This window comes from Rhinatrema bivittatum, chromosome 15 (assembly GCF_901001135.1).
Source record: "Rhinatrema bivittatum chromosome 15, aRhiBiv1.1, whole genome shotgun sequence".
NCBI classification, from domain to species: Eukaryota; Metazoa; Chordata; class Amphibia; order Gymnophiona; family Rhinatrematidae; genus Rhinatrema; species Rhinatrema bivittatum.
The window spans coordinates 55,541,444-55,561,635 of record NC_042629.1 but is presented as its reverse complement, the minus strand read 5'-3'; the positions used below and the strand labels follow the sequence as shown (position 1 = coordinate 55,561,635).

General features: G+C 38.7%; 1 protein-coding gene across 3 annotated transcripts in view; it reads left to right on the top strand.

Annotated features, from left to right (window-relative positions):
• The window catches only part of IFFO2 (intermediate filament family orphan 2), a 106,612-nt gene extending 89,285 nt beyond the window's left edge, over positions 1-17,327 (top strand). Inside the window, exons 7-9 of one of the 3 annotated variants that reach the window (XM_029578227.1) lie at positions 4,570-4,662; positions 9,723-9,853; positions 12,467-17,327. In XM_029578227.1, coding sequence (XP_029434087.1) covers positions 4,570-4,662; positions 9,723-9,853; positions 12,467-12,572 — 330 coding nt within the window. In that variant the 3' untranslated portion in view covers positions 12,573-17,327. The remainder of the gene's footprint in view (positions 1-4,569; positions 4,663-9,722; positions 9,854-12,466) is intronic. The other 2 variants (XM_029578229.1, XM_029578228.1) reach the window with 2 other exon arrangements.
• Positions 17,328-20,192: the final 2,865 nt, after the last annotated feature.

Here is a 20,192-nt window from a genome sequence, read left to right as displayed (position 1 = left end):
TGCAGGGAAAAGTACACACTGTCTTTATCCCAATGTAGAAAGTTGCACCCCGAATGAATTTATCCTCCACAGTTCAATGCCCAAATCCCACAGTAAAGTCTTGGTAGACATTACTGAAAATGAAATCTCCATTTAAAGTGTTTTAGCCCCCTCTCTCCCTCTCTAGACAAACTGCCTTGTGTGCATCTTGGCCAGGTGGATGGTAGTCTACTCCTATCACTATAGTCTTCCCCAACACACAAGGGATTTATACCCACAAAGATTTGATTGTGCATTTAGTCTCATGCAAGATGTTTATCCTGTTGGAGTCTTTGCCATCTCAGACATAAAGCGCCACACCGCCTCCTGGGTGCTCCTCTGTCATTGCGATATAATTTGTACCCCGGTATAGCACTGTCCCATTGGTTATCCTCCTTCCACCATGTCTCTGGTCTATGTTATCATTCACTGCTATACATTCTAATTCTCCCATCTTACTTCTTAGACTTCTGGCATTAGCATACAAACATTTCACAAGAGCGTATGTTCTCTACAGCTGGCCCTACACTTGGGAACTCTCTGCCTGAGTCTCTGCGTCTGACCACTGAAACAAAGAAATTCAGACGTGACCTCAAAACGTGGTATTTCCAAAATGCCTACAATCAAACTTAACCTTCTGAAATCATTACTTGCTCCCTCTTGGACAAACTCAATATGAACCTATAACTAAAGAACTCATCACCTCTTTCTTTCCAACCCAGCCCAAATACATCCCTCCAGCACCTTTTGTTATAATTGCTCCCTCACCCCTGCTACCCCCATCCCTTTATATCTCTCCTTCACCTGGCTGCCTAAAATGTATGCAATATGAATACATCAAGTGAATGTAATTGGTACCTATAATATTCATGTCATGATGTAAACCATTGTGATCTTCACTTGGAATGGCTAAATAAATACTTCCTTCTTGATGGTGGTGGCTGCTTATCTGAAGTTTCTGTGACCTGTTTTCTTATCTTATACCTTTTCGGCAGCATGTTTAACAGTTGAGTATGATGTCATCCATGTCAATCATGGGTTGTATTGCATGCACTCTGGACAGAATCACACTAATTTGCCACCCAGAATGTGTTTTGACCTCACGAAGAGAGTTCTCCCATTGTGTTTTTTGGGACGACAAGTGTGTGGACTTGCAATGTCTATACGCACATACAGTAGTTTATAGAGAATTCTCAGCAGTATCAGCAAATATGTTAATCGACATTTTTCACTAGCATCAGCATTTTTGTAGTATTCTAGCTTAGTTAATGGAAATTGAGTTGTCTTCAGCCTATAGACCTGGTTCTGAAACCATTTCTTGTATTACATGCAAAACCATTATTAATGAACCAAGCTAACTGTAACAGCAAGAATGAACTAAAGCTCACCCAGCTTTTTTTCTTCTAATACCAACAGAGCTGCAGTTCCTGTGGGAAAACATGCCATCTCTAATTGACTAGCAGATTGCATTTCTCATTGTTACTTCTTTGGTGTGTATCAGATTACAAAATAATATTGCAGAAATTGAGAGTGCTGACTACGGAGTACAGCATTTTTACAAGCTCTTTTTTTTTTTTTTTTTATTGAGCCAGAGTTGCAGCTGGATATAGTGAAACAGGAGGTGGAATACCTGTGCACATACAGAAGCAGACTGCACACAAGGCAGTTTGTCTAGAGAGGGAGAGAAGGGCCTAAACACTTTAAATGGAGACTTCATTTTCAGTAATGTCTACCAAGACTTTACTTAGGGACATTGGACTGTGGAGGATAAATTCATTCGGGGTGCAACTTTCAAACTGTCTACATTGGGATAAAGACAGTGTGTACTTTTCCCCGCAGGTTTTGCACCTATTTTCAAAGCAAAAATATGCATATACTTGAACCTGCTTTTTTTCTGCAGGTAGATTTTTCCTGGAAGAGTTCATGCAAAGATTTGAAAATGCCATCTATGTGCATTCTTCTTATTTCCCCCCCCCCCCCCCTTAACCTAAACACCCCCAGAAAATGCCTCTTTCAGTGTGGCGCAGAGGCTAGCATTGGGGAAAAATGTGCAGATTTTTTGCTGCATTGAGGGAGGGAAATTTTCATCTAACCAGTTAACACAAGTAGAATGCTTTTTACTCTCATAATGGCTTTGAAAATTATCCTCTCATTGTTTTGAGGGGGGTTAAGAAATTAAGAGTATTCTTATTTTTTAATGGGTGTCTTGTGGGGAGCAGTATTAATTTCATTATCCTCTGCATTGTGCAATGTAATCTTTTTGTGGGCACACAACTTTCAGATCTGTTGTACTTGGCCTTGTGGGCCTCAATCAGAGCCAACATTTTTGGATGCCATGTTAGCTTCATCTTAAATCGGCTGTATTAGCTTTACATTTTTAAATCGTTTTGTTTTTCAAAATTATTTTCTAACCTTTAGTTTTGTATTTCTTCTTTCTTTTACTAGTAGTTTGTCCCTATTTACGCCTGTCACATGTCCAAGTTTCTGGCATTTTGCTGTAGTCTGCTTTTAGTATATTCAGTCCTATTCTTTCCTTTAACTTTTTTCTATTTTTCTTTGCTTTGTACTCTTTCATGGGATGTTATGTTCCTTTAGGATTACATAATTTCAGTGTATTGTATATTTGTGTGTTACAATTTAATATTTATCCTGCATGAATCATTGTCCTTGTGTCCTTTTAATGAAGGTAAGCACAAGGTCTTGACCAGTTGATAAGTACCCCTCTTCCTCTGCCTATCCCCCCAGGTTGGCATCCTTTCTCCTATTTTTCCCTCACCTCTTCCTCCATTTTGCTTCATTGCTTATCTGAGATCCCTTCTTTTGCTCTTCCATCCCCACCGAAAGGAAATCTTGGCTCCACTTCTCCTTTTCTTTTCCTCTCAACCTCGTCCCTCTCCTTCAGCTTCTTCTTTCTCTGAAATTCTTTCTCTCTCTCCTGCACTAATTCCTAAGATCTCGTTCTTTTCCCGAGACCTCCCCATTCCCCACAAAAAAAACACTAGAAGAAAATAACCACATGAGGTCAGAAAGAACTTTATTTTTATTAAAATCGATTTGATATGCAAATAGATGCAAATATGCTGCAGTTTACTCCTGAGTTGCTACAGAAAAATGGGAGCTGCTCTATCTATTGTTTGGATATTACTAGAGTCTTGACACTTAATTATCCTTCCATAGATTAGTGTATAAGAAAAAGCCTTCCTGGATGTAGTTTAGTAATATTTTATTTATTTAAAATCTTTTATATACCGCCTATACAATTTAGGTAGTCTACGTTGGTTTACATAAGCAACATACATAGTGAAAATGTAAATGAGGAACATAAGTAAAGACAAAACAAAGCGGCACATCAGATAAATCTAAAATATGTAATAAAGGATTTGTAGAAATACACAATAAAAGAAGATTAAAGAAATAAGCGAGTGATAGATCAGACTGCCTGGAGCTTGTTAAATGCAGCAAAGCATAAATATGTTTTTAACGCCTTTTTCAACACCTTTGAGTTTGATAGGAGTCAAAGTGAGGCTGGAATCGAATTCCATAAAGTTGGTCTCCCACAGAAAAAGCACTTTGTCTTATTAAATCTAGCCTTGCTGTGTTAATAGTAGGAACTTGTAGATAGTTTTTGTCAATGGATTGTAGATGATATGGGGGCTGGTATAATTGTACTGAAGAGCAAACCAACTACTTCAAGATACTGCAGCCAGAATACTGACGGGAAAAAAGAGGAGGGACCAGATAACTGAAACTCTAGCAAACTTACATTGGTTGCCCATCGAATACAGGATAAAATTCAAGGCCTTGTACCATACACAAACTAATATATGATAAGGAAGCAGACTGGCTAAATACAGCCTTACGAGTACACGTTCCACAAAGAAACCTCCGCTCAGCAAAGAAAGCACTACTAACAATCCCTTCAGTAAAGTCAGCAAAATTAACCCAAGTGAGAGAAAGGGCTTTATTATTGGCTGGGCCCATACTATGGAACAGGATGCCCCCTGAACTCAGATTACAGAGTGATCTCAAATCTTTTAAGAAAAATCTAAAAACGTGGCTCTTTAAAAAAAAAAAAAAAAAAGCCTTCACTAAAGAGTCTGGAGGGTAGAGAATGAAAGTACAGGGAAACGCAGATGAGAATGAATTTATTCAATCCTACATATAATAAGTAATACCTCAAAGAGATAGTAACTCAATAATACACCTGGACTAGACCAACATTACTCAAATATTGATTTTATTGATGAAACTGTAACCGAACTTTATTGGCACCTGTTAGAATGTACGATAACCTACATTTACATACCTTAGTCTATGTGCCTATTTGTAAACCGTTGCGATGGTATATAACTTAGCGACGGTATAGAAAAGTTTTTAAATAAAATAAATTATGAATTAGATTGTGAATGATTGAAAGAACTTTATTTTGGATGTGTTGACATATCGGGAGCCAGTGAAGTGACTGAAGGACTGGAATGATGTGATGTCTATGGTTTGTATTAGTAACAAGATGGGTGGCAGCATTGTGAACAGCATTCTGTTTTTCTTTAGCAGGAGGAAAGCTTAGGAAATTTAATCCATCAAACAGAATCTTTCTTCAAAACAAGAGACAAAGAATACCAGGAAACAATAGATCAGATTGAGGTAAGAAATGGGAATGTATCAGATAAAGAATTTTAAATAGTCCTCTGGAGAGAGAAATTGTTTTGTGTAAAAAAAAAAATAAAAATAAAGTCATGTTGCCTATGCAAAGCTGTTACGAGATATATCTTCTCAACTTACTGGTTAAAACTTATAAGAGTCAAATGTAAGTTGATATTCTGGGCAATGTGAAAAACATTACTGTATTAAGAATAACATTCTTACATAATATCTGTACCATGAATTTTTTGTTCTGATTTGTTGTGCCCATTGATATGGTATAAACAGGGAAACAAACCTGTCAAGTGGCAGAGTAGCATTCACAAACAATGCAATGACTAACCAGCACACATGGTGAACAGAATTCTGCTTCATATGTTGTCCTGTCAAGCACATACCATGCAACAAGTGAACTCATTAATGCAGAATGATGTACATTTCAGTGGTAAATATGCTTTAGATGAATAGCATGGTTTCCAGTATCATTATTTGTTTTTGTTTGTAATTATGTATTGATTTATGATTGTTTTAATTGGTGTATTTTAGATTACGGTACCTATGCAATTATTGTATTTTTATGTATTTGATTAATTTGTAAATTGCCTTGGGTTGAATTTTATTTTAAGGAAGTAGTATATAAATAACATATTTTCAAAAGACAAGCAAAGATATTCAGCTTTCAGATAGGTGACATCATAGGACGGAGCCCAGATTGGAGTATTGACTCTAAAGCATCCACAGCTTTCTGATGGGCTGTGCTGTCTATGTGGAGAATATTGCATATCACAGCAGTTGCATCGGTTCCCATTAGTCTTTTTCCTCATGGCCAGCGGTCACATTTTCGTTTTATGTTGCTGCTTTCAATAGAAGTATGTGTTTAAAAAAAAAAATTGTCTGCTGTGGCCTCTGTTCTCTTAAAGTTTTCTTTTTATTTCACTTAGGTTTTTCATAAAGAGTTTTAAGTTTTTTTACATTTTTCGTAGCTGCATATTTGCATTAGTATCTTGCATCTGTCGCATCAGTCAGCCTGGTTTTTCCAAAACGTACGTATTGATTTCACTTTGGCCATATTTTCGGCACTGTCCCAGTGAGAAAAGACCAATAGCTTTAATAATTGCACCCGATATAGTTGCGTAATGTCTGTGTCAGACCCCCCACAATTTATTATTGCTGTGCACAATATCGCTAGGCATAATATATCTGGTTACAGCACCTGTCAGAAACTGTTTCCCGGAAATCTTAGTAACAGACAAAAGTGAATGGAGAAGCCCTTTTGTTTGAAGAAATCGGATGCACCCTTGAGTTGCACCAGATGCTGGTGGTGCATTAATATTGAAGAAGCATCACGTCTCTTTGAAGTCAAGCACTAATAGAGACCAGGGAGAGAGTCCATCTTCTAGCTCCTCCCATCCGATGAAAGCAAAGGATTCTGTTTTATTAGCATTGGGGGACATGGATGCGGAGCATTCATGAGGAAGCATAGGCATCTGACCCATCAGTGTAGAGAGATTCTGGTAGCAGTCATACCACCCTTTAAGCATCTCTGCAGAGTGGACTGCTCACACTTCAAGGAATATGGTAGAATGTGCCAGTCTCCATGGAACCCAATCTCTGTCACAGATATTCCTTGAGTGACTCGGGAGGAGGATTTCTCCTTCTACATTCCATGCTCCTTTAGCAATGGCGCTATTTGAAGAAGAGTTGGAGAGAAGGATCCAGAAGATCCAGAGCATCCCCTCCTCACAAGCATTGGCAGGGGCACTGATATCAACAGTATTGAAAGCAATGCAGGTAAAGTACATCCAATTCTGGAAACTCTGCAATGCCAGGTGATATCGTATTAATTTTGAAGCCCAGAAGTGCATAGGTATTTCTTACCAGCCTCACTTGTGTGAATTTCCTTTACATCAGAGGAGGAAGCTTCACTGAGGCATCAACTTACATCTGTGTCTAGATTCCAACGTCTAAGAACTCCTCTCCCTAAGGTCTTGGCTGCTAGACAGGTTTTTTATTACGAATCAGTTTGCGCGCTCCTGGGGTTAGGTTTATGGATCTGAAGATTACGCTGATCAGGAGTTGTTGTCATCTCCCCTCAGAACCCATTCTTCCACACAAAAGAAGGAATTCTTTGCCAGAAGACTTAACCTTTGCCAACTTTATAAAGGAAGTGATTGAAACCATTCCATTTACTTTGGAAGAGCAGGCTGAGCCTAGAGCATATTATGGGACATTCTCTACTTAATTCCTTCCCAAAAGGCTGTCATGTCCGAGCTGATCTGTGATGTCCTTCAGGAGGTGCAGATGAGATTGTGGGGAATTTTCCCTCTGCATGTATACCCTGTGACTAAGAAGGCAAACACCATATATCGTGTCCAAAAGCCTCCCAGATTCAAGAAACAGCAGCTGCTTCATCATTTTATGGTAATCAGATCAGCTCTGAAGAAGGCCAGGAAGTAAAAAAAAAAAACTCCTTGGTGCCTCCAGCAAGAGATTGGTGTATGCTTGACCTTGTTGAGTGGAAGATTTATCAAAATGCTATGCTCACTTCCAGCTTTTCATGGCCCAAAACAAGCGAGATATGTTGCAAAGGTAGCAGGTCTGTCTAGTAGAAATATGACCTAAAAAGAGAAGCTTGTGGAAAGCACTTAGGTTGACCTATAATGTTTTCAAGATAGCAGAGAGCTTCTGAAATTAGCATCCACAGACTCTCTTGATTGTGGACCACAGGATGTACAGGATAAACTCACTCTTATGCCATGCAAGGGAGATCATCTTTTCAGAGGTCAGGTCAAAGAAGCAGTAGATTCAATAAAGGACCACTTTGCCACACTTTAGACCCTCTCTGCAGCCACTGCTGATTCATTCTCCACATCTAGGAGGTATTCAGTTGGGATGCCAAGGAAGCACTTCTATCCTCAGAAGAGGAGTTATCCTCTGCCCCCTTGCTCCTACCAACAGTAATTGGGACTTTGCTCTCATCCCAGATACAGGGTCTTGAAGCCAAAGACAACTCCCCAGACAAATCCTGGAATGGGGTTTTGCCTGGATCGAGGAGGAGATGGTTAGAGTGGGTGTGTGGGAGGGAGGAAAGGAAGTTGAGGTTTTATGTAAACTGTTGATCCAGTGTAACTTCAGACAGCAGGGTTCCCAGTATAATACAGCAACGATACTAACTTCATCCATTGGAAAGCCCACCAAATTGCGCACTGAAATGTTTTGTGTTATATATATTTTTCCTGTAATCCGCACTGATCAAATGTTTATTTTTGGATGTTGTGGAAAATAAGTGCAGTAAATAAATGAATCATGGTCTGCCTATCAGCATCAGGAGCTGCTCCTCAAGGAACTCTCGTTCCCCTTAGAGACCAAAACAATCAAACCTGTTCCATCAGGGAAAAAGAGTATTTCTTGATCCCAAAAAATAATAGGATCTCGCGTCCCGTCCTAGACGTAAGGGCCTAGAACAAGTATCCATTCAGAAGAGTAGTCTAGTGGTTACAGCAGAACAAAGGATCCTGAACCAGGGAAGCCAGGGTTCACTTCCCACTTATGGACAAATCACCTCTTCCTCTAGAACAAGAAATGCAGTAATAATCTTTATCTCTGGAGAGTCTAGAGGCTGGAAATGAAGAAAAGGGTGCATGGGGTAATCTGCATGAAGCAGCAGTTATTACCCTTCATAGAAGGCATGGGAGTTACTATCCCTAATAGTAGGCATGGGATAATCTGCATGGAGCGCTAGTCACTACTCTTAATAGTAGGCTTGGGGTAACCTGCACAGAGCAACAGTTACAACCATAAGCAGCTTTCTGAGCAGATTGGATGGATCATTTGGACTTTTATCTGCCATCATTACTAAATTGATTTCCCTAGGCACCTTTATTCTTTCTCTCCATTTAAAGGAATGCTTAAACCACCTATGTGGAGATACTTTCTATGACTTGGATGTATTTCAGATTTTTAATAGGGAAACATCACTTCCAATATCACATACTGCCATTCAGCCTAGTGTCAGCACCACATGTATTCACAAAATGTCTAGTGGTTGCAGGGTATTTATGCAGATAGGGATGCATGTGCATCACCAGTCTGGACAATTGACTAGTCAAGAGCATATCTAAGGAAGATGCAAAAAGAATCAATGTACAAAACCAAGCGCCACCTAAGACTGTCATCTCAATTGGAATTTATAAGAGTTCTGCTAGATGTGACTAGCCAAAGAAAAGCCTTTTTTTTCCACAAGAAAGGATAATCACCTTGATGATCATAGTGGAAGAAACGAGTCAGCAGACATCAGCATGTTGAGAATGTTGGGCCTTTATGGCATCAACAAGTTTATTTGAGGAGAGGCTAACAAGCAGAATAGCTTTAGATGCCTTCTCCTTGGATTGGGGATTGCATATCCTCTGATTTTTCTAGTGGCACAGACTTTACCAAAGCTCAGAAAACACCAGAGGACTATGATCCCCAGAGCACCCTACTGGCCAAGACATTTGTATCCCACTCTTTTTGGAGTTATCCATCAGGGCAACAGAAATGTACTGTCCCGAAGCAGTGTTTTCTTGTTTATTCCCTTTTTTTGTTGATGGCAGCTTGTACCTACAGGTTTCCATCTGTGAAGACTGAATATCCTTATCCTTGGAGAAAGCAAAGTGGTTTATCTATAACAGGGGTTATCAGAGGACAGCCGAATATCAGTCTTTGCGAGACCCATCCACCTCCCTAAGGAGATTTTCTGTAGTTTATAGCTATATACAGAACTGGTGGGAGGGGGCATCCATGTGATAGGTGGGAAACAGGATGTCCTGCATATGCTTAGCAGAGTAAGTCAGAGTCATTACTCTGACCTGGGCTCCATCCAGTCACATTAACCATTTGTGAGGGCTGATACCCTCTGCTCCTTGGAGAACACCTGTTCAGCAATTCTGCTTATAGTGCCTGCTTTGGGGGGGATGTAAACATTGTCACATCAGTATTTCTCTAAGTATAGTTTGAGTATAGAGAGTGGCATTATCTAGCATCTCCGTGACACCTGTTAATTTTCTCATGTCTTGTTTGCACAGTTGGAATTGGCCACAGCTAAAAGTGATATGAATCGCCACTTGCACGAGTACATGGAGATGTGCAGTATGAAAAGAGGCCTTGATGTGCAAATGGAAACTTGTCGGAGATTAATCAAAGGGTCTGCTGGAAGGTAAGCAGAGATTTTGCCTCTGTAGGACACCGAGGGAGTTTGTGTTCAGTTACTAGGGGAATTTATATACTCATCTACCCAAAACGGATAGGCCCGGTTGGTCTTTACCCAGTGTCATTTTACTACATTAGATGACGAGGCCTGAGGTGGCCTGCAAGTGGGAGTGATGTAGGCCAGTACTGTGGCAGATTTTGGACATATTTGGGAAAGAGGTGGGTTGGTGATGGTTTATGGTGTGTGGGAATTTGTATACTCATCAGCCCAGGATGGTAGAAAACCAGAGTTTGAATCTCTCAAATGCTGGACGAGCCAATGATCTTTATCAGCTGTCGTTTACTATCTTTACTATGAAACAAAAGGTTAGAGTCACTCGGTCTTTAAATGCTCATGATAGTAAAAAAACAAAAATGTATTCTCCTGATACAGAGCAATACATTTGCAAGGAAGCACTTATCCCCAAAGCCTGCTCCTTGGTCTTACAGGGTAATGATATTGTATATACTGGACCATTGATCTAATTACAGGATTTAATTTTCTGTTTGGTCTGGTCAGTAATATCCTTTCCTCCCCCCAGTCTCCTATTTTGGATTTGTCCTGGAAATATTGCCTTTCAAGATTTCCTGATAAATCATTTAGTTCTGTATATTTATTTATTTATTTAGGTTTTTTATATACCGGCATTCATGAACAAATCACATCATGCCGGTTTACATTAGAACAAGGGGTGCACAGAACAATAAACTATAACTAGTGCATCAAGGTTGCAGTTACAATGAAACAAAGGTAATAGAACTGGGAGAAAGAGAAAAGAGCAGTATAGGATTAACATATATGATGTAATATTACATATTTATACTATAAATTACATATAATTTATAATAAATTATAATATAATTTATAATATTATTTAATATTACATATGTAAAATTACATATGTAATATTTCCTATAAGATTTGTCTGTTAAAAATTGCTAATAAAAAAGCAGCACAGGTAAAAGAAGGCGTGAAAAGTTTATGCTTCTTTTTAAGCTTGTAGGGCAGTGCTTCCCAATTTTTTTCAAGCCCAAGGCACATCTACATTAACAACAATGTGTGGCATACCATCCTCCACAGAATAGCCAGTTTGGAGGTGGAGAGGACTTGTATGGCTAAAAGAAGAGCTAGGAAATCTCTGAAAGCCCTACCAGTCTCTCTCAAATTTTAAAACAAAGGGGGAGAGAGGAAAGAGACGTGTGTGGACCAGCTCTCTCTACATACAAGTGCAGGAGACGGGAGAAGTCAGTGTGGTGTAGTTACCTCGGCTGCTGCACGTGACTGCCAGATCTCCTCCTCTGCTGCTGCTTCTTCCAACACTCAATCACAGGCAGTGCTCAGTAAACCCTCTCCCTGTCTGTGTATAAGACAGGAGGCTCAGAAGGGTGCTGTATGCGCTGCACAAAGTGTGCTCTGCATGCCGCCCATTAATTACCCCAAGGCTCATGCTGTAGGTAGGAAGAAGAGGCATGTATGATTACACATGTCCTTAGAAAAGAGTTCCTACGTGTTCAGGAGCCACCCCTGGTGAGAGCAGAGCCCTGCTAACTGGCCTGGATCTGAGCGTCAGGCAGTGGTGGTCTTTTCTCTGTGGCACACCTGTTCAAGACTGAAGGCACACTACTTGGGAAACACTGTTGTAGGGAATTTCTGTGGTTCATGGCAGTGTAACATGTTTACCAGTACTATGTAGTATTGGTTTTTTTGGGGGGGTTTTTTTATACAGTGCAGCCCACCAAGTGAAATGTTTTGGCTTGGTTATCTGAATACAAGCACGATTTTTTACACCCCTTAATTAACTAGAACAATGAAGTTATCCTAAGTCATTTGCTTTAGCTCTTTGATCTCTCCTGGGAGAGCTGCCACTTCCTAACACAGATTTCAGTAATGTATTTGATAAGCAACTTGAAAATGTTTGCATGATTTCTGTAAGGCTAAGGTCTTGATTTATAGTCTGCATGTTCTGAAATAAACTCTTATGCAGTATTTACTCTCTTCACTGCCATTTGTAAAAGCGGGCTGCTTTAACTGCTACCAAGGTTTATATTTAGCTGAAATTACTTGAAGTTGGGTTTTTCAGTTTACTTGCCTTTCCTAATCAGAGCTCAAGGTGAGCTACAATCAGGTACAGTACTTAGATTGAAAGTCTCCTGGGGCAGAGCTTAAGGACCTCATTTACTAAGCATTTTCCCAGCAACAGGATCAGAGAAAATCTTTAGTAAATCCAGCCCTAAGTTTGTACCCGAGGCAGTGCAAGATGAAGTGACTTGCACGAGAGAAGCGGGATTTCAACCATGACTTCACTGGTTTGCAGGCTACTCCGCTCTACTTCTAACCCGGTAATTGGGTTCCTTATTCAAAGTAACCCGGGAAATGAGATTATATCCCTGTGATCCTACTCAGATGTAAACAATCAAGAAAATATTGAAATGTTTCTCAAATTATGGAATAAGCCTCAGGTCCTTTACCAAACGGTCAATACGAGCTGTGGTCATACTGTAAAATCTTTTAGCACACCTTTGATGGGTTATTCACTGAAATTCCAAGGGTTTGAGTACTCTTCCTTTCTTTTCCCTGTAGGAATTCTCCCTCTACCAGTTCCGTAGCAAGCAGTGACTCTGGGAACACGGACGACATTCAAGATGAGTTTGAAAAGGACAGTGAGACAGAGGGTTCTGTCAGCTGATAGCCACCACCTTCTGGAGATTAGGAGGAAAAAAGAAAAAAAAAAAGTAGTAAACAAAAAAACCATGGACTTGTAAAATTCTGATACAGGGCTCAGGGGGCTTCTTCCTAAAGGATCCCCGTCACCCTAGAACTGGTGCTGTAAATTTCTATTCTTGTATAAAAAAAAAAGAAAATGCTGATTGGTGTTGAAATTGTGCCTTTGCTCCAGGCTGAAATTTTGAGTGCAGGTAACACATCACTTAACATTTCTAATGAAAACAAAACAGCAAAACACGGAAAACAGCAATGCATGGTGCTGGCATTGGGGGAGATGGGCTTCCTTTGTATTAAATTACTGACTTGATTGACGAGATGCTTTGCTTTAGGAGACCAAAAAAATAAAATGTCATAACTTGTTTTCGGGTTTGTATAGGTGACTGCAGATGGCCATCTTGTGTCATGGATTGAGGGTTATTACCAAAAAACTGTAAATAGTTTTTCACGCAGAAGTGTGGGGCACGTTTTAGGGTTTTTTTGTTTAAAGTGGGTAGATATTTTACGCTCTTCTTTTGTTCGCTGTAGTAGCTGAAGAGATATTTAGTACAAGTGAAGTCTTAGCAAAGCTTTAAAGCAGCCGGACTAGCTAGGTTCTTCCTTATGAGCTACTGCTGCACGGCTCAGTTGCTGCTTTACCTCATTCTTGGGTCTATTTTCTTTTCTGTCCAAATTTGATGTTGTATATTTATATGCTTTTGAAATGGTGTGCATCTTTTATTACAAAGACAACCTTGTTTTTAAAGATCTTCCCCGTGGAGTCCATGCACTATGATCTTATGCTTGATTTTTGTAAGTCCGTAACCTACATGGGGTTCTTATAAAGACCAGCACAGCAGTATCCTGTTCTCCTTTGCATCCCTAGTGGTGGGAGTGACTAAATAGGAGAAAAACTTCAAAACGTTCAACCCAAATTAAAAGAAGAATCTTAACTGTATCTAATGTAGATTTCCAGTATTGCTGCTTTAAATAGGTGTACTGTCTCAGGATGGTGCTGTCTCACGTCAGTGACAGGACAGAAGGCAAAGAATAAGGGCACAGCAGGGTGACCAAGCACCTTGTTAATTCACTATGCAAAAAGCTTGCCTTACTCATGCCGAATGTTGCGCCCTGCTAGCCTGTCCTTTCTGTGAAAAGAAAGCAAAAAAAGTGTAATTGGACAGACAGACCTCCGGATTACCTTACTGACATACAGAGCTTTCTTTTTGAACAGTCTCATACCTCACTAGAAGAAATTCCCATGCATGGATATTTTGAGGAAATTCACCGAAAAAGGTATATTCCTGCAGGGTTTGGTTAACATCAAATGCCTGGCAATATTGTAAACTGTGTTGCATGCCTCTTATAGAAATGGGAGTTTTATTCCCACAGCTGTCAGTGGGTAAACACTTAAGCTGAAGAAACAAAATATGTAGTCCTGTTAATTAGTCCCACCTTGGTATGTGGTTAGTGCTCCTTCATTTGTTTTGGACTTTTTTTTTTCTTTTTTAAACATGGGTGAATAATGAAATTCAAATCTAGATTTCACTCTGATCCTTGGTTTTGCTAACAAAGGGGTTTAGAGGATCCAGGAAGAGGAGGAGGTTTAAACGACAGTACGTAGAGGAGGGATTTTATGGCATGGTTGGGAGAAACCCCCATTCCCCGCTGTCCTGCTTTCTGTAGATGAGTCCAAAATATGCATCATTTCAGTCCAGAAACTGAAGTTTGTAGTAGTATTGGATCCAAGTTGGGGATGTAGTGTTTTCCTCTTTGGAATATTATTTGGTCTCACAGCTCTGAGGTGTTGCACATCGTATACCGGCTGGATGCAAGCAGAGTGGGCTGTACGGGCATGTTGCGCATTGATACTCATTTGCAAGTGCCATACTTAAGAACTTCAGACGTTTAGCAAATTCTGGCTGACTGGGTTGATTTTGTGGTCTTCATTTGTTCTGAAGTGTTTTTTTGTTTTGAAGAAAATGTTAGAAGTTCCATAAAACATTTGTATATTCATACTATTTTAATACAATTGAGTGTAACCATGTGGACTAGCTTAATAGTAGATACCTTTTATAAGACTAATGGGAGAGTGGGAGCTGGTATTGAGTTGAGAGGGGGAATTTATATGTTCATCTTCCCAAAGTGGAAGATTCTCAACTGAGCAGAATGGATGAACTAATTTTGGTCCTTTTCTGCCATCATTTACTGTGTTACTATGTAATGAATGTTTTTAAGCTACAAGCTTTTATACTTATTAGTTGGCAATGTAGAAAGAAGTCTGGAAAATGTATATCTTAAAGCATTATTTGCCTTGTAAAGATCCCTCTACATAGTTACCATTGTTGGCTTTCTTTTAACTAAATCTATTTCAGGTTTTTCTGTTAGTAAACTAGTAATTGATTATATAGCAAGTCAGGGATCATGTTTCTTTTCATCAGTGAATGTTAACACTGGTTAAAGAACGGTCAGGTTTTCTCCATTAAATAGCTGCATTGTGGGGCAGAAGAAGGGAATGCATCATTGACTTGCCCATTATAAATAAGAATTCTGGTAGCATATGCATATCACTGCTCAGATGCACACACCCACTTACACCAGAAGTATTCATGCAATTACTATAAGCTGTTTTCTCCTTGTTGAGAGACCACCCAGGTGTAGGTTGATCCACCATTTCTCTTCACTGAGAGTAACTTCTTAGACCCCAGCCTTTGCTCACCGGGTTAGGAGATGGTGGGGAAGGTCATGGATGGCAAAGTTGGACATGGAATAAACCTTCATGCTGCTGTTGGTGTATCTAAGTAGTTTTTAATCTGTTAAATTTGAAGCTCAGAGACAATGGTTTGCTTCTGGCTGACTCTAGCTGGTCTAGGTTGCTATCTGAATTATGACCTCAAACTGACTGTACTATTTCCTGATGCATGTCATGCTGTTACCAGATTAACAGTATATTCAAGTGTTTGAAAATCATTAATACCAGAGGCACACTATTCCTTTCATTATTTTCTCTAAACTCTTAAAGCCATTTGTTTATATGCATCTACTGCATATATGTATTTAACGAAAACTTATTTTTAATTTATCGTACCTTGATGGCCTTTCTAAAAACAAGTTTCTGTGAATACATAATTTTATTTGTTTAAGAAATTCCAAAGGTTTCATTCTAATTGGCTTGAGTCTGTGGTATAGCCAAAGCTCGAAATATAAAATTGTGTGAGGGGGCTAGGGACTTCAAGGGAGCAGGACTCGACATGGTCACAGAAGTGTCTCCAGTTGTAACTCATGTAGACAAGGCGGTGGAAATACACAACTAAATATTTACTTCTGTAATGTCAGACTGTACCTGCTGCCAGTCAGTAGCATTGGACTTGGAAGGGATGAAAAACGTAATTACTTATAACTTAGCAACAATTCTTTCTAATCCAGTATGGCAGTTTACAGCTGCTTAAAATGTCATTCTTATTTCCATCCCTGGTATGAGATTTAATGTGAAAGTTAAGGGGGTTTTCTGATACAAGTGGTTTATTTTTTAAACTGGGAATGGCATAGCAGTTGTAAAATACCATTCCTGCCCATTGTTCAGTTTTGATTGATCTCCATTTTAACATGTTTAAAAGGGACCCCCCCAACTCATACAGCTACAACTGAAAAGGATCCAGATCCTAGCATTAGAGAAGAAGGTGCAGTTATATATTATGATCACAGTGGAGTGAGGAAGCAGAAACAAATAGTCTGGACTTGGTACATGACTAGCCATGGTTTGAAAAAAAAGTCAATGCCTGCCTGATCTGAGGGGTGAAACTTACTTTTCTACAGGCAGAGGTGGTGTAGCCTCAGCCTGGCAGACAGAGAGGGCTGCAACAGTTTGAGGTAGAGAGGACTTGGAGAGTGGTGGGGGAGGGATGGGGGGTGTTGGGGGCATTCACTTACCAGAGAAGAAACTCATTCACTGTGTACTACTGCTGTCCACCTTCTGGGGGGAGGGCACGGCAAGCACATTTTGGCCCTGGCGAGCGAGCCCTGGAGGGAATTTTCCAATCCCTGTGAACCGGCAATTTCAAGAATATTAGAAAATCCAAGTAAATGTGACTAGAAGGGACGGCAGAACAGTGTACAGATTTTATTCTGTGACTGAGATCTCCTTACAGCTTACTGTCCTAATCCGTATATGTATGTTTTGGGTTTTTTTGAAACCATATAGGGCTTGCTGCTAGCAGGCCAGCCTGCTGTTATTTTTGTTATTAGAGACTTTATAAATTCTTGTGAACGATGCTGCTGGTATAGCTGATAATTCCATGTATTCAAGCACTTCCTCAGCAACTAGACTAAGTTACATGCTGGAAACCTTTGCATTAATGTCTTTATAGACTTGTATATACTTGATTTGTAGACTTAAGGCAGTGTCATATTGACACTTTGTTTTTACAATAATCAGAGGTCTTTTTTCTTATATATTTTTAAAATGTTGGTTAAAAGAAAAAAAATGTTTCTTTTGCTTGTTATAAATATTTACCCATAATGTTGTTTGTATAGAAATACAAGAGCAGTTGATGAATCCTTCCTTTTTTTTTTTGTGGTTTGCATGCTTTTATAAAATGTCCAAAGATTTGTGGGTTTTATGCTCTTTCCCCCTAGGATTTAGTGTTGCAAGATTAGCTCAGAAAATGGCAAATAACCGAACAAGTAAAGGCAAATGAAATTATTCTAAAGTTATTGTGAACTATTAAAAGCTAAATGTATTGTCTCTTTATATATTTGTAAGTAAAAAAAAATTTTCAAGAGCAAAAGTAAATATTCAGTGTTTTGGGGGGTTTTTTCCCCAAGTGATCCCTGCTTTGATCAGATGACCAAATTCCCACACTTTTAAGTTGATAACTAGGATGAATTGGGATAAACCTAGATGATGGAATTAGCATCAAAGCAATAACAAAATTACATTTAATTTGTCTGCTTTAGTATTATTTTAACTTTTTGCACAAATAAATGCAGTATTTAAAAGAATGTGGATTTCTAGTCTCCAAATGTATAATCTTAACTATTTTTAAATTATTTTAAATGCCATTTACTAATTAAAGCATGGCGGATTTATGGGTAACAGACAATACATCATCATGTACATTAAATGATGACGCAATACAAATTGTACTACAGTTCAAGTGAATTATTACATCCAAAAAATATTCCAAGGAGCTCAGTTTATGCTTCCTGCTCCTGAAAAAAAGGAATATATTTAAAACTCTTCAGTTAGGAGTTAGTGTATACCTTTTCATGTGCAATGTCACTAGTAGATATTGTTGCACATATGGTCATGCCATATTTTCTATTGGCTGTCATTCTTCTGAGCCATTTGTCTTATTTCAACAGACTACTGATAAATTATTGTACATTCATTTTTCCTTTTAAAAGGAATTATTTGTAGTACACACTAATTGGTCTCAGGTAGGGGAAAGCGATCTGTGGAAGAATTTGCATCAGATTTGTTCAGAATATCCAGAGTCTTGACTTTTTTTTTTTAAGGTCACAGACCAAGAATGTAGTGAAAAATCTTCCATCTGATCATCTTAGCTCATGTAAAAACAAATGTTGTATATGTTAATAGAAATGTTTTGAAAAAGTGTAATTCATTGTCTGCATAATAGATGTTTTTGTGCAAGTTTTTATTGGCATGTTGGGAGTAAGGCGCAGTTAAGACCAGCAGGATTTATATTTCTGTTGAGAATGTTAGCTTAATGATTAACTGAATTGTAATTCATTGTTTAAATTCTTGTTGTAAAATAATAATCTTTGAGGGTAATTTTCAAACAGCCCGATATAGGCTAAAGTCTGCAAGTACATTTTACTTATAGATTCTAGTCTGAATATTTAAAGCAGATCTATGCTCATAAATTTGCTTTAGAAATTCATGGGTGTGCATGGAACCTGGTTTGACATACACACACAGCTACATCTGCAGGGTCGAGAGCAGTTTAACTTTGTGCATGTGAATGTACACACATTTTAAGAAATGAAAAGCGGGCATATAAATCTCGATCCTACAGACAGTTCCATCCCCTGGAATGGCTATTCGGTGGGTACATAAAAAGGCCGTGCAAAATTCTATTCCACATGCAGTTTTACACAAACTTGCTGGGGCTATTTTCAAAGAAACATGTATATGCATAAATCTAGTTCAATGTGCATAAGTGCTTTTGAAAATCACTCTCTTTATGTTCTGTCAAGTTTTAATTTTTAAAAGAGCAAGTGGAAAGACAAGGTACTGATTAGGGTCTTCCATGTCTTCGGATACTTTCACATTTGCTGTTAAAAACACTTGATGTTGATCCATCCTGCTATAAACTTAACTATGAATATTTCATTTAAATTGTGTAGTAAAAGGCTTGTCTGTGAAATTGTTACAAAGCTTGTTAAAAGGGGTTATGGTATTTCTCTGGTTACAGGAATAAAATTCTTTAAATAAATTTTTTTGCTTAGACTTTATTTCATCACTATCCAGCATGAGATGATAGAGCTGTTTAACAGTAACAGGTTTCAGACACAAAGGTTTTTTAATTCATAACTTACCACTTGGGTTGCACTATTATACAACAGTTGTGCTTGACCTCCTATCATTGACATCCCAGTTATGTGAAATAATTGTTTATTTTCCATATAGTAATCTGTCAGGGGATTTCTTAACGAGCTCTGCCTTTAAATTAGTTGTGCTTTTTCACTCTGTTTTGCTTTTCTGTGCTGAATTTTCTATTTAGAAATTGAAGCTTGGCACTGCTGCGAGGGTTCCTTTCTGAGGGATTATCAGGCCATTACATTCAGATTGCTTTCAACCAATAGAAATGAGTTTCTAAAACTCATTTGGTCCGCTGTCTCACGCAGAAGGCACTTAGCTCTGCAGTGTATAAAATGTTTCTGGATTTTTTTTTTGAAAGTCTCTTGCTACTCTGCTCTTCCTTTAAATTTGAGCTGGGTTTTTTTCCCCACTCTGCTTGGCTTTTCTACATTGAATCTGCTGCTAGGGCTTCAGTCTAGCTACCTGGGCTCTGGGCCTGTTTTGGCTGGCAAACAAATTAATTCTGGGTCGGAAAAGCTTTTGCCTTTTTAAATACCTCCCTTCTTGCCCCTTTCCCAGCCACCCTAATACATATTTTTCTTAAGTTGTGGCCCAAGAGCACAGAAGAGAAATTAAATTAAAGTGGTAATAAAAAGGAGTTTTAGGAATCTTTAACATAATACTGGTGTTGCATATATAAAAACTGACACAATGACTGTTCAGTGTAATAACTATGGTGGTTTAGTCCTAAGGCAGACTGTCTGAAGGCTTAAAAACTGCAGGTCTCCAGCTCTCTGTAAGGAATTAGGTACAATTTAAAACAGCCTCCTCCATTGTACAGCATACAGAAAACAGCCTCCCTACTCCTACAAAGGATCCAGAAGCCCAGGAAATATATAACACAGACATTTAGCAAGAAAAAGGATTGTACTAATGGAGCCACAAAAAAAGAAAATTTAATTAAAGGGTTTACTGAATTTTATTTTTTTTTTAAACAAAATGACGTTGGGCTGGATAAAAATTCTTAAACTTACCAGGCCATGCATGTGTGTTTTGATCTGC